The sequence below is a fragment of the Diorhabda sublineata genome, chromosome 10 (genome assembly GCF_026230105.1).
Source record: "Diorhabda sublineata isolate icDioSubl1.1 chromosome 10, icDioSubl1.1, whole genome shotgun sequence".
NCBI classification, from domain to species: domain Eukaryota; kingdom Metazoa; phylum Arthropoda; class Insecta; order Coleoptera; family Chrysomelidae; genus Diorhabda; species Diorhabda sublineata.
In genome coordinates this window covers 6,514,911-6,528,902 of record NC_079483.1, presented here as the reverse complement: position 1 = coordinate 6,528,902, position 13,992 = coordinate 6,514,911, and the positions used below count along the sequence as shown (strand labels likewise).

Sequence of the window (13,992 nt, the reverse complement as noted above, 5' to 3'; positions counted from 1 at the left end):
TTCGATTACTCGACTCAACTGACTCACGTCGCGCTGACGCACTCGTTTTATATAGTTAAGGAAGGTTCTAATCTAGACTCGAGGCGCGAAGATTCTATCTAAAATAATAGGATAACTCCGCTTACTGATAAGAGATGGCTCTTGAATCTAATGAAATTTAAAAGCTCTTAAAAAACATGATTCTTCTTTTTGTGACGCATTTCGATCGCGGGCCTTATTGATACGGGCCAGGGCCGTATTTTTGACATGACTGAACCAGACATTTAGATCGAGAGGGTTTGGACTATCAGTCACGTTGCTAATTGACTTTACAACAGAAACGTTGAACTAAAAAGTCTTTTAGATCTTTTTGGGTTGTTAAATAAAGAAAATAATCAAAATTACTACCCAGTATTCTAAAAATAAAGGCATAAAAACACCCTATATATTATTCTTGCTTAAATTCATGTATTTACGTTTTTGGATCCCCTTGTAAAAATTCAATGACGCGTCAATTTTTTTTTCATTATCATCAATAACCGATCTAATGAATCATAATTTTTATTAGATTCTAATGATTGTTGGCACCATGTTTGGAAAATAAAGGCGATGATGATGTAATTTATATAAATTATAAATGTAGTTGTTATTATCATTTTAAAGAAAAATTAATAATTGATTTTTGGTACGTCGCTGAGACTGTTTTTCAGTGTCCAAAGAACTAAACTCATCCACCTCTATAATAGTTTTTTATACCCTTATTGAGCCGCATCTCCCCCTTTAGGGGATTCACTTAATTGCTCAATACTGTACAATGCGAAAAAAATGCACAATCATTTGCCAATTGTTTTTTTTTTTGTATTTTCCGAGCTTTTCTATACTAATTTTTTTAATGTTCCTCGTATATGAATTGTTGCGTATTTGTCGATTTGATACAAACACTTGGAAGTAAATTAAAGTGAAGTATGTACGAGGCAATTGCATTTTCTTGGAAATAGAAATCTATTTTCGAACGCAATTAGAACAAACGTTTTCTTTATTTTATTTCATTTGGTCGACTACAATTCCCAGACAGTATTTCTGGCAACTACTGCAAAATATTACCGAGAGCATTAATTTTTATTTTTTTTTGGTAAATCTCGCGACGAGTTGAAGTAGGCCGAATCGTCGCACAACAACGAAAATTAGCACTGAGACCTTTTTTTTAGTTTATAGATATTCTAGTTGAACATAATTTGTATAATATATCATATTGAGTAGAGGTTTTTTTTGAGGAAACTTATTTTTATTTGGATTAGATTTCAACTACTTGTTGATAAAATTAACGTTGAAATACAATTTCCAAAAGTAAATGAGAGTTTCCGATTGAAAAAGACTGATTTCCAAGATAAATAACGGTATATTTTTACATACAATGTCGATTTTTTTGGTCAAAAAAGACAAAAAGTTTTTACATAATTACTTTTCATGACTGACATATGAAGGTTATAAGAAATTTGACGTTTCCTAATGTCAAATGTCACTTTCGATAGCGAATTATATGAAATCAATTTCGATTTCCTATTTTAATAGAAAATAGGGTCCTTGCATACTTTTTTTTATACCTTAACTACGTTTAGTATATCTTTCTTAATCACACACTATTTTTTAATTTTTTTTAAACGGTCTATTAGTTCATCACAAAATAAATACCTAAATGATGCGCCAAAACAACTGAATGTGACGTTGTGTGACGTAGAAAGTAAGTAAACAGATTCAAGCGAAGTTAAAAGTAAATACAGTTTAAATATAGTTGTTAGAATTCAATTGTCAGAAAGAAAGTAAATAATTGATTATTAACAAAGAACGTATCAACCAAGAATGCATCTACCTTAAGTAGATTGTGCGATTTTGCTTCGATAAACCTATTTTGACAATCATTTCGATTAGAATAGTCTTTGAAACCCTTACAAAAACACGGATTGCACTAAACAACCAATTTCCTCCACGAACAATAACAAAATGGCGTTTAAAACGCGACACGCGGCGACCACGTTTCGATATTTACTTACTTTCTACGTCATAACTGCAGTAACCAATAGAAACATGTTAAAAGTATTGAATTGCTACCTTATGCACCCTGCACCCTATTCGCCAGATTTGGCCCCATCGGAATATTTTCTATTTCCAAACTTGAGAAAATGGATCGGTGGTCAAATATTTTTCAACAATGAAGAGTTTGGAGCTAAAAGGAGATTCTTTTGAAAAATAAATAGATTTTTTCGAAAATTTTTGTTGGGTCAGGTACTTCTGAGTAATTTGAAGACTATCTAGTATCATCAACCTCTTGATAATCTCGAGCTATTCCTAGAAATAATACTCGCCGTCGATAATGATTCCCAAATTTTTTTGAGCGAAAACTCATTGTCACTGAGGCCGTCAGACAATGTAATTGTGAGTGTCGGTGTGGTGGAGGTGTAAACAGTCTTCAATCTCGTCGAAACGCACGTCAGACATTGTAATTGTGAGTGTTGGGGTTGTTGTGATGTAAACATGCTTCAATCTCGTCGAAACGCACGTCAGACAATATAATTGTGAGTATTAGGATAGCTGTGGTGTAAACAGTCTTCAGTCTCGTCGAAACGCACGTCAGACAGTGTAATTGTGAGTGTTGGGGTAGTTGTTGTGTAAACAGTCTTCAGCCTCGTCGAAACGCGCGTCAGACATTGTAATTGTGAGTGTTGGGGTTGTTGTGATGTAAACATGCTTCAATCTCGTCGAAACGCACGTCAGACAATATAATTGTGAGTATTAGGATAGCTGTGGTGTAAACAGTCTTCAGTCTCGTCGAAACGCACGTCAGACAGTGTAATTGTGAGTGTTGGGGTAGTTGTTGTGTAAACAGTCTTCAGCCTCGTCGAAACGCGCGTCAGACATTGTAATTGTGAGTGTTGGGGTTGTTGTGATGTAAACATGCTTCAATCTCGTCGAAACGCACGTCAGACAATATAATTGTGAGTATTAGGATAGCTGTGGTGTAAACAGTCTTCAGTCTCGTCGAAACGCGTGCCAGACAATATAATTGTGAGTGTTGGTGTAGTTGTGGTGTAAACAGTCTTCAGTCTCGTCGAAACGCACGTCAGACAGTGTAATTGTGAGTGTTGGGGTTGTTGTGGTGTAAACAGTCTTCAGTCTCGTCGAAACGCACGTCAGACAGTGTAATTGTGAGTGTTGGTGTAGTTGTGGTGTAAACAGTCTTCAGTCTCGTCGAAACGCGCGCAGACAGTGTAATTGTGATTGTTGGGGTAGTGTACATACTGTGTTCAGTATGAACATCACCAACGGTTCGACAAATCCAACTTACTGGAGAGATTGAGTGCTAGGGCGTTTTTTTATTGACAAATTCTCTTATAGAAAATTATTTATTTTGAAATAATTATTTAAAGCGATCTATATTAATGTTGCGATTAACAGTCAATGAGTCATTAGCAAGTCTTAAGGTCAATTCATAAACTGTACTGCCCGTTTGTTGTTGCTGTTCGCTGGTGACGTTTGACGTTTATTGATTCATAAACTTGACATTAACCTAAAACCTAACCTAACCTAAAAATTTCGTTCTTCTTTTTGACGCGTGTACTGATTGTTCTTATTGAAAGTCAGCAATGACGGACGGATACGTCAAACGGCAACCATGAATGGTTTTATGACATTTCAAGTCAAATTTAATGAGGTCTAGTGCATTTCTTTACAATATGTCAAGTCATTTATCTTTGAGATGCTTTAAATCATTTTGGTAGACTTTCTTGAGGTAATTAGTATGTTGTTTTTAATAAAAAATTATTTTCTTATAATATTTTCACGTGATAAATATTAAAACGACAACAAAAACTTTCTCAAATTAATAAAAAACATATACGTCGTTAGTAAACAAAAGTAAAAAAAAAATCTGATTTATTTGAAAGATGACGTAACCCGTCAACTAATATTCGGTAATGACGAGTAGTCCAGATGTTTATTTAAGCATCTGAAGGGTCAAAAAACGAAAATTAAACGAAAATCAACCGTATGGAAAGAATAAAAAGGGTCGGATTCATCGATAGAGAAAGAGAGAATGATTGTGCTGGAAACACATTATTTGTACAAGTGTGTATGTTGCGTATGGTTTAAAATGGGTCTTTTAGAAATTAAAATCTCCGAATATCATTTAGAAACACGTAGACATCCATCAAGCAAGGAAATCGTTGACCTCGCTAGAGGAGTTGTTACTAAAAAGAAGATAATTTAACAAAAGAAATTGTGAATGAAAAGATGGATTTAAAAAATATATACAGTGTGGAAGAGAAAAAAGAAATACTGTTTTCTAACATAAAACTTTCTATTACTTATAAATAATTCTTCTTTTTTATGAAATCTATTAGATACTTTACGTTATTGAAAACATATATATACAGAATGAATTTGAATTATTTTAGTTATATTTTTTACATTACCAGAAAAATCGAAAAATATCGCTAGTTTTGGAATATCTTTTTAATTACAATTCCAAAAAATTTTATCGCGATCGTTTTACAAAATGTTTGTAACCACTGACTAGTTTCGACGTTATTACGTCTCATCAGAGTGGTACAACTCCCGTTCGGGCTTGAAACCGAAAATTATTCCACAGGTGAATAGTAGAAATCCAGTATTTTGATATATTTTACATATTTCATTTCTACCTGATCAGTGTTTCGCAGTTTTGACAGTTCGAGACTCAAATCCTAGCTAGAGTTGTTATACCACCCTGAAGAGACGTAATAACGTCGAAACTAGTCGTTGGGGATGTTAATATCGACATAAAGGTCGGTTAACGTCTTCAAATTGAAGATGTAATTTAATATTGAATTATTGGAAAATTGATTAAAGTCTATTATAGTCTGTAATACTCAAGTTTGGTTTTTTTATTTGTAAAAATATTGACAGATGACGTTAAAAACATGACGAAAATTAGAGGAAACGCTTAAATAGAGTGTAAACCGTAAAGTTCCATTAAATTGTTATTTAGTAATTCCAACGCTGGTGTTTCTAAATTGATTTTGATGTACAAACATTGGTTTAAAAAAGGAAATATTAAATCTAACCTTTCGACGTACTGCGTATACATATTTAATACGTAAGTACGTATGAACGTCAAATAGTGTCGCTGTCTCCCTTTTTTTTCCATATGCAAGTAGTTGATGATAATCACTACAAATTGAATCCAATGAAATCATAGTCGACCCGTAGTCTCACGACAATTGAACACCAATTTAACCAATTTAGGTCTTCTCTTTTTATTATTCATAAAATTTCATAAACTCGCTCACTTACTTTGTTATTCAACTGTTTTTACTTTATTATTTACGATTTATCGACACGGGCGTACCTAGTGAACGGGATAAGGCAAAAAAAAAAATAAACTTAATTATTATCATATGTTAATTAAAGGTTAGCCCCCAAGACCTTAAGATTCGACTACATTGTTTCAATATTCAAACCCTTCAAAACTTTATTTTATTTTTGTTCTGTAATGATCTACAAATTCGAATACCTGAGGTCAAAGTACAGTTGGCAACCTTAGGTATGATTTCACGATTTCCTAGCCAGTTTGACTGGACTATTAATAGTCTGGTGAAATTATACAACAAGTGCATAAAAATTCGTATGGGGGCTAAAAATTGGTGGGAATCTTCAGATCACCATTATGTTAATAAACTGAAGAGTCCTTATCGATTCCGTAGTTGAAAAAAATTTTATTTAAGGTCAAAGGTTATAAAAATGAGTTTTTCACGTTTTTCAATCGAACGCTGAGCTTTATCGAAAAATTACCTCAGACAAAAATTGTAGATCATAAAATTATCTATAAAAAACGTTTGGATGCTTTTTTTCTAATAGTCATAGTTTATGAGTTATAGTAATTAAAATAATCAAAAAAGTTAAAAACTTGTCGAAACGTTTGAAAAAGAAGATTTATGTGGAAAATGCTGAATTTTTTTTTATAATTGTATCTAATTACCTTCGAAATTCACACTTAAAAATGCAATTGGCATTCTTCGCTTTGATTTCAACTCAACCAGTTTCACTGGACTATCAATAGTCTGGTGAACTTATATAACAAGAGCATAAAAATTCGTATGGGGGCTAAAAATTGGTGGGAATCTTCAGATCACCATTATGTTAATAAACTGAAGAGTCCTTATCGATTCCGTAGTTGAAAAAAATTTTATTTAAGGTCAAAGGTTATAAAAATGAGTTTTTCACGTTTTTCAATCGAACGCTGAGTTTTATCGAAAAATTACCTCAGACAAAAATTGTAGATCATAAAATTATCTATAAAAAACGTTTGGATGCTTTTTTTCTAATAGTCGTAGTTTATGAAATATACTAATTAAAATAATCAAAAAAGTTAAAAACTTGTGGAAACGTATGAAAAAGAAGATGTATTTGAAAAATATTAAATTTTTATAATACTTGTGAGTAGTTAATACTTGTGCACTCAAAAATGCAATTGATATCGTTCCGTGTGGTTTCAACATTTCCGAACCACCTTGACTGGACTATTAATAGTCTGGTGAAATTACACATAAGGCATAAAAATTCGTTTGGAACTAAAAATTGGTAGGAGTGTTTAGAGCACTAATAATAAACTAAAGACTCCTTATCGATTCCGTGCTTGAAAAAAATTTTATTCAAGGTCAAAGTTTACAAAAATGAGTTTTTCAGCCAAACGCTAAATTTTATCGAAAAATTACCTCAGACAAAAATTGTAAATCATAAAATTACCTATTGAAAACTAAGATATATTTTTATTAGAGTTATAGTTTCTGATATAAAAACATTAATTCCCAAGCTGTGTGAACAAGACACAAAAAATATTTTTACAAAATTTCTAATAAGAATAAAATCATCTGTTATATGTCAATTGTCACCACGTATATCACAAGCCATCTTGTTTGTCGTATGTTCTGTGTTTCCATGTAAGTGATATGTGTCAACCATCTTGTTTTCTATGCTTTGTCATCCATTATGCAGGGTTAGCTACTTATATTATAGGTTATAGTAGAACTTTTAAATCAATTTGAAAAAATATGTGATTACTAATATTTTTGACATAACTTTTACAAAAGATATATCAAAAATCAGCTGATTACTCATAATTATCACGTTAGTTGATTCTTTTATGAAAAACTGACTGAACTATATAGAAAACGATCGAATTCTAGCACAAGAAAAATAAATTCACGTTGCCATATCTTTAAAATATAATCGTGTAGGGTATTTTCTTATTTTTTTTTGTTTCGCAGCAATGATGGCGCAATCTTTGGCACCAACAACGCCTAGAGAACCTCTAGCGTCGAATCAACTTTTAAATAAAACAACCAGTCAAATGGACTATTCTAAATACGTCAAGAAATTCTCGTCTTCTTTGGAATGCGGAAGCACATACTGTAAAGATCTAAATTACAGGTCAGTTTTTCAAAATTTATTCTTTACATTGTAAATAGAATGAAAAAAAATCGTACTTTTGACAAATTTTCGAACGGAAATATGATATTAATACGGGGGGATACGGGAAAGTTGGTGGATCAGAAACGACACCGAGAAAGCTGATACTAAATCTGAAACAACATTCAAGTGTGACACTTTTAATGGTAAATATACTTAGAACGTGTTGTCATACGAGGGCTATTCGATAGTAAGAAATTTTCTATGACTTTCGACGTGGATTAAACCAACAGAAATGCCTCGATCAACTCGCTTCGATTTTTGGTGACGAAGCACCATCTGAAACAATTGTGTTTCACTGGTTTGCCGAATTCAATCGTGCTGTAATTCGCTACAGAATGGATTTCGTGAAGGTCGATTAAAATCGACAGTTGGTTCAAACACACGCAAAACTTACATATCAACCCTCGTATAACTTAATTTTTGATGTAAACTGTTTACAATATACCCATTAAGGACTAAATTATTGTCCATTGAAGGATGGTTGTTTCTTTAGAATTCCTTCAATCTTAAATAACTCGAAATTTTTTTGGGAAACTTCAAAATATTTTTTCAAAATCAATGAAAAACTTTATAAATTAAGTATTGGTAAAATCTTGCTTGCTTTTTCAATCATAACAAAACTGAGCTTATTTTGAAATTTCCGACCCCTCAAAGGATGATTTAAATAGTACAGGTAAAATTGGAATCAACTCGAAATTAAATTGGGCGCTAATAATTTTCTAAGAGGAATTCGATAAAAACTGCCCGAACAAAAAATGTAGAGCACTAAATTTTCTATAAATGAGGTCTTTTGTCATTTTTTGGGGTACTTGGAAACTTCTCTAAATCTCTAAAAACTAATCATTTTCGAATTTTTGAATGTTCAAACCCATTTTATAATGGAAATTTTGAGGTTAGGAACTAATACCAAGAAAACTTTTTTGTAGAGAATTTTGTGCTCTACAGTTTTAGTTCCTACACTTTTTTTCGAATTTTACGTAGTTTTCGAGTTATTCGCGATTAAAAATATTTTTGGGTGTATAAACCCATTTTAAGGAGAAAACTTTGGGGTTAGGAACAAATACCTAGAATACTTTTTTATAGACAATTTTGTGCTCTACAGTTTTGGTTCCTACAGTTTTTTTCGAATTTTGCGTAGTTTTCGAGTTATTCACGATTCAAAATCATTTTCAGTTTCAGCTCCCAAAATTTCGTAGTTTTGTCAAGAATTGTTAGACTTTTCAGTTTCCCAAAACCTCTAAAAATCTACAAAATCAGATCTGCCCAATTTAATTTAAGGTTTTAGCTCAAAATTGCCTAAATTTCCTGTACTATATAAATTATTTTAATTTAATACGATCTTTCGTTTTTTTTTCATCTCGTTTCCAGAGAACATTTTCATTGTTTGGACTGCAATTCGAGGGTATTTATAAAAAAAGAGGAGATGATTCGTCATTTCAAATGGCACAAAAAACGAGACGAATCCCTACAGCACGGGTTCATGAGATACAGCCCGTTAGACGATTGCGGAGACAAGTTCGCAAATTGTACCCACAACAAAAAACAAACACACTACCACTGCATAAAAGAAGGATGTGATAAGGTCAGTAACGATTCATTTCACGAATATCATACCAAAAAGTAAACTAAAAACGTGCTAAGATCCAATCTTGATCGCCACCACGCTATAAAGTTACCCCTCGTAATAATTTTCGACTTTTGGTACAACTCTCGTATAATAAAAACCTTTTTAAAATCTTTAATCGAAAATAGAAACGGATACACTAAACTAACTGTGTTTACACAAATCATTTATACACCTAAATAAAATTCTACAAAGTTCTAGAACAAAAAGAAACAAAAAAAATAAATAAATAGAAGAAATACTGTAAATAAACCGCATGCTACTAAAAAATTCTATACAAATAACATAAAACGAGTTCCGTAATTTTAAAAAAAGATGTGGAAGACGCCGCCAAAAAGCGCCGGGCGAATTCGTCGAATAATCAAAATTTCATAATAGCTAGACAGGGTCGGCCTAGGGAATCATTTTGAGAACTTAATAGTAACAATATATTTAATCTGGAAATTTCGTAGCGTTTTTTTACTTGAAAAAAAGGTAACAGAAGTTTTTTTCAGTTTTTATCATCATTTATACACCTAAATAAAATTCTACAAAGTTCTAGAACAAAAAGAAACAAAAAATAAATAAATAGAAGAAATACTGTAAATAAACCGCCTGCTACTAAAAAATTATATACAAATCAACATCAAACGAATTCTGTCATTAAAAAAAAATGTGAAAGACGCCGCCTGAAAAGCGCCGCGTGAATTCACCGAATTTTGAAAATTTCATTATAGCAATATATATAGTCTGGGAATTTCGTACCGTTTCTTCACTTGAAAAAAAAGTAACAGAAGTTTTTTGAGTTTTTCAACTAAGCGGTTAGTTTTATCAAAAATTCACCTTAGATAAAAATTATAGATCTTAAAATTATCTATAAAAAACGTCTCAATACTTTTTTTCTTAAGATCCACCGATTTTGAGATACAGTGCTTCAAACAACTGAAAATTCTCTAATTAACTTATCTGGGTTTTCCTTTCTTTTCTTTTCATTTATTTCTATCTGATATTCGTATAGCTTCACTAATTACATACATTAATAATAAAGAAAAATTATTTTCATATTAATGTCTCAATAATTTATACACATGTAGCGATTATATGCAAACAAAGGAAAATACAACTTTTTCAATTGTTTAAAGCCCTGTATCTCACAAACGGTAACTCTTAGAAAAAAAAGTATTGGTACATTTTTGATAGGTAATATTATGTTCTATAATTTTTATCTGAGGTAATTTTTTAGAAAATTTACCGTTAAGGTGTAAAAAGGGGAAAACGTTAACCGTGAAGACATATTTTTCTCTCGCTTGTTTTAATTTCTTCTGTTTGTATCAATTGTCCGTATTTTAGTTCTGAACAAAAAAATTTTCAAAAAACAAAAAAAAATACAAAAAAACCTTACAAAAACCATCCCCAAATCAAAAAGAACCGTTTTTACTTAACTAATTAAATATTTAAACATAATCCTACTGACTGCGCCATTAAAATTTCTCATTATTATTAATATGATTTCGGATATTCTATTCCCTCACTCAATTTATTCCTAATTCTTTTTCTCTTTGATGTTTTTGCTCAAATATTAAATCTACACTCGTGAGCAAAAACGTCGACCCCTGCAAGAAAAATGTTCACAATCACATCGCTGAGAAATCGGTTCCTCACTGATGTTCAAGTCTAACAAAAACTCGAGGAGTTGTTGGAAAATCAGAAGAAGACTTAAGACAACTAAATTTGAGTCAAAAAGACCAGCTACAGGCCTTGAATTAACCCCAAGTCGTCGAGCAGCTCGTCGGAAAATACGTTGATTTAACTGACGAACAACAGGGCTCCGTTATCTTTTTAAACGAAAGCAGAGTGTGTCTGCATGGTAGTGATAGAAGAAGAGCTTTTGACTTGACTTCCCCCACCAACTGAACTGTCTTTGCTCAACGAAGTTCATAAGGGACGTAATTTCCAGATCTTGTCGTATTTGGTTAATATTTTTTTGTTAGGCCATTTTTTTGTTCTATTTTGATAAAAAAAGTCGTGAAAACTAATTTGAAGTAAAAACTGATTGAAATCGAATAATTTTTCGATTGTATAAAGACAAAAAACGAGAAGAAAATGAAGGATTATTATTATATCGGTTATAGTTATTATTTTTTGGATATAATTAGACTGATTTTTGTTATAATTATTATTATTATTATTATATTTATAATGAAATGGATAAGGAAAAACATAATAAAATAAGAACCTTGACGTTTACATGCAATTTGACGAACTTGGCGACCGCACGAATCCTATTGACTGCGCCAATTAAGTGTTTTTATCACGAATTTTTTTTAAATAAATTATTTTGAGATTTAATTATGAAGAAAAATGTATTTTTAGGTGTATATATCGACATCGGATGTACAAATGCACGCTAATTACCATAGAAAAGATTCGGCAATTATACAGGAGGGTTTCCAAAGGTACCGAGCGACAGAAGAATGCGGCGCAAGTTACTGCGCGTTTTTCGGACAAAGAACTACACATTTTCATTGTAGGAGAAGCGGTTGTAGATTCACTTTCAAAAATAAGAGTGATATGGGTAAGTATGAGTATTAAACATCGAACAAAAAAAAATTTTTTTTATTAATAATTATTTTCCAGAAAAGCATAAATCTTATCATATAAAAGACGAGCAATTATCCAGGGACGGTTTTAAAAAATTTATGAAAAACGAATCGTGCCCTTTCGATAATTGTCGTTTTTCGAAAGTATGCAACCACATCCACTGCATCCGGCCGCAATGCAGCTACGTCCTACACAGTTCCGGTCAATTATTTTCCCACAAACGTAAACACGAACGTAAAGATTCGGAATTAGCGTACAGAAAATACAAATTAGCGCAAAGTATGTTAAAAACTTTAACCGACGGTAACGTAGCGCCACCTATGAATTTCCCTCGAGACTACGAGGCCCAAATCGACAGTTTAAACTTATCCATGTACAACCAATCGAACATGTCGAATACGGAGAGTTTAAGCGAACGAAACTCCCCGGTAAGTTACGAAGAATCCGAATCGTTTTCGGCGATCGATTTAAGCGCCAACGAATCGAATTTCGGCCAAGAAGACGCCGTGTCGTTCAACAGCGACGATTTTTGGAGAAAATATTGTCAATTCGTACCGGAAAATCAATGTCCGAACGATAAATGCGAATTTATGTACGCGGATCATTTCCATTGTTTCGTGGAAAATTGCGAAATGGCGTTCAATTCGAAAGAATCGGCCAGAGAACACGCGAGAAATCACGAACAACAAGAAACGATCACCGATAATTATTTTACGACGGTGACGGTACAAAATGGAGGTTGCGAAGAAAATTGCGTTTATCAGGATAAGGAGAAACATTATCATTGCAATTGGGAAAGTTGCAGGGAGGTTATTTTGCCTATGGATAAGCCGTTTAGGCGTTTGGAGCATTACAAAATGCACGAATATTCGAAAAAACTCAGTTTAACTAAAGATCCACTGACGATGACGCATCTGTCTAGTAGCATCGACGGTATGTTCTGCAGGAAAAGAGGTCGGCCGCCCAAAAATAGGGTCATCGAAGTTTGGAACGATTACGTAAGTACATTAATCGTTTAAGAACGATTTTTTTTGTTATTTTTCATTACAATTTTTGATTATTTATAACAAACAAAGTCTTTATCAGGATATTAATTGCGTTCTTTCCAATTATCATAGTCCGTTCAATCAAATTTGTCCTGTATTCTATTTTGTTTCTTTCTCTTCTGGTTAAATATCTTCGTTTGTTACTTTTTCATTCTAATTCTTATAGTCCGTTCATCTTAATTTGTCCTGTATTACGTTGGATCCTTTTTCTATTTTCTTATTCTAATTCTTATAGTCCGTTCATGTTAATTTGTCCTGTATAACTTTGGATCCTTTTTCTATTTTTTTATTCTAATTCTTATAGTCCGTTCATCTTAATGTGTCCTGTATTACTTTGGATCCTTTTTCTATTTTCTTATTCTAATTCTTATAGTCCGTTCATGTTAATTTGTCCTATATAACTTTGGATCCTTTTTCTATTTTTTATTCTAATTCTTATAGTCCGTTCATCTTAATTTGTCCTATATTATTTTGTGTCTTTTTTCTATTTTTTTATTCTAATTCTTATAGTCCGTTCATCTTAATGTGTCCTGTAATACTTTGGATCCTTTTTCTATTTTTTTATTCTAATTCTTATAGTCCGTTCATCTTAATTTGTCCTGTATTACTTTGGATCCTTTTTCTATTTTCTTATTCTAATTCTTATAGTCCGTTCATGTTAATTTGTTCTGTATAACTTTGGATCCTTTTTCTATTTTTTTATTCTAATTCTTATAGTCCGTTCATCTTAATGTGTCCTATATTACTTTGGATCCTTTTTCTATTTTTTTATTCTAATTCTTATAGTCCGTTCATCTTAATTTGTCCTGTATTACTTTGGATCCTTTTTCTATTTTTTTATTCTAATTCTTATAGTCCCTCCATCTTAATTTGTCCTGTATTACTTTGGATCCTTTTTCTATTTTTTTATTCTAATTCTTATAGTCCGTTCATCTTAATTTGTCCTGTATTACTTTGGATCCTTTTTATATTTTTTTATTCTAATACTTATAGTCCGTTCATCTTAATGTATCCTGTATTACTTTGTGTCCTTTTTCTATTTTTTATTCTAATTCTTATAGTCCGTTCATCTTAATTTGTCCTGTATTACTTTGTGTCCTTTCTCTATTTTTTTATTCTAATTCTTATAGTCCGTTCATCTTAATTTGTCCTGTATTACTTTGGATCCTTTTTCTATTTTTTTATTCTAATTCTTATAGTCCGTTCATCTTAATTTGTCCTGTATTACTTTGGATCCTTTTTCTATTTTTTTATTCT

The 13,992-nt window shown here is 31.9% G+C and overlaps 1 protein-coding gene across 2 annotated transcripts in view; it reads left to right on the top strand.

The window, feature by feature from the left end:
* The window catches only part of LOC130449947 (zinc finger protein castor homolog 1), a 182,190-nt gene that overhangs the window by 145,261 nt on the left and 22,937 nt on the right, over window positions 1-13,992 (top strand). For both annotated transcript variants that reach the window (XM_056788065.1, XM_056788064.1), the window contains exons 6-9: window positions 7,281-7,443; window positions 8,854-9,067; window positions 11,462-11,663; window positions 11,726-12,687. In XM_056788065.1, coding sequence (XP_056644043.1) covers window positions 7,281-7,443; window positions 8,854-9,067; window positions 11,462-11,663; window positions 11,726-12,687 — 1,541 coding nt within the window. The remainder of the gene's footprint in view (window positions 1-7,280; window positions 7,444-8,853; window positions 9,068-11,461; window positions 11,664-11,725; window positions 12,688-13,992) is intronic.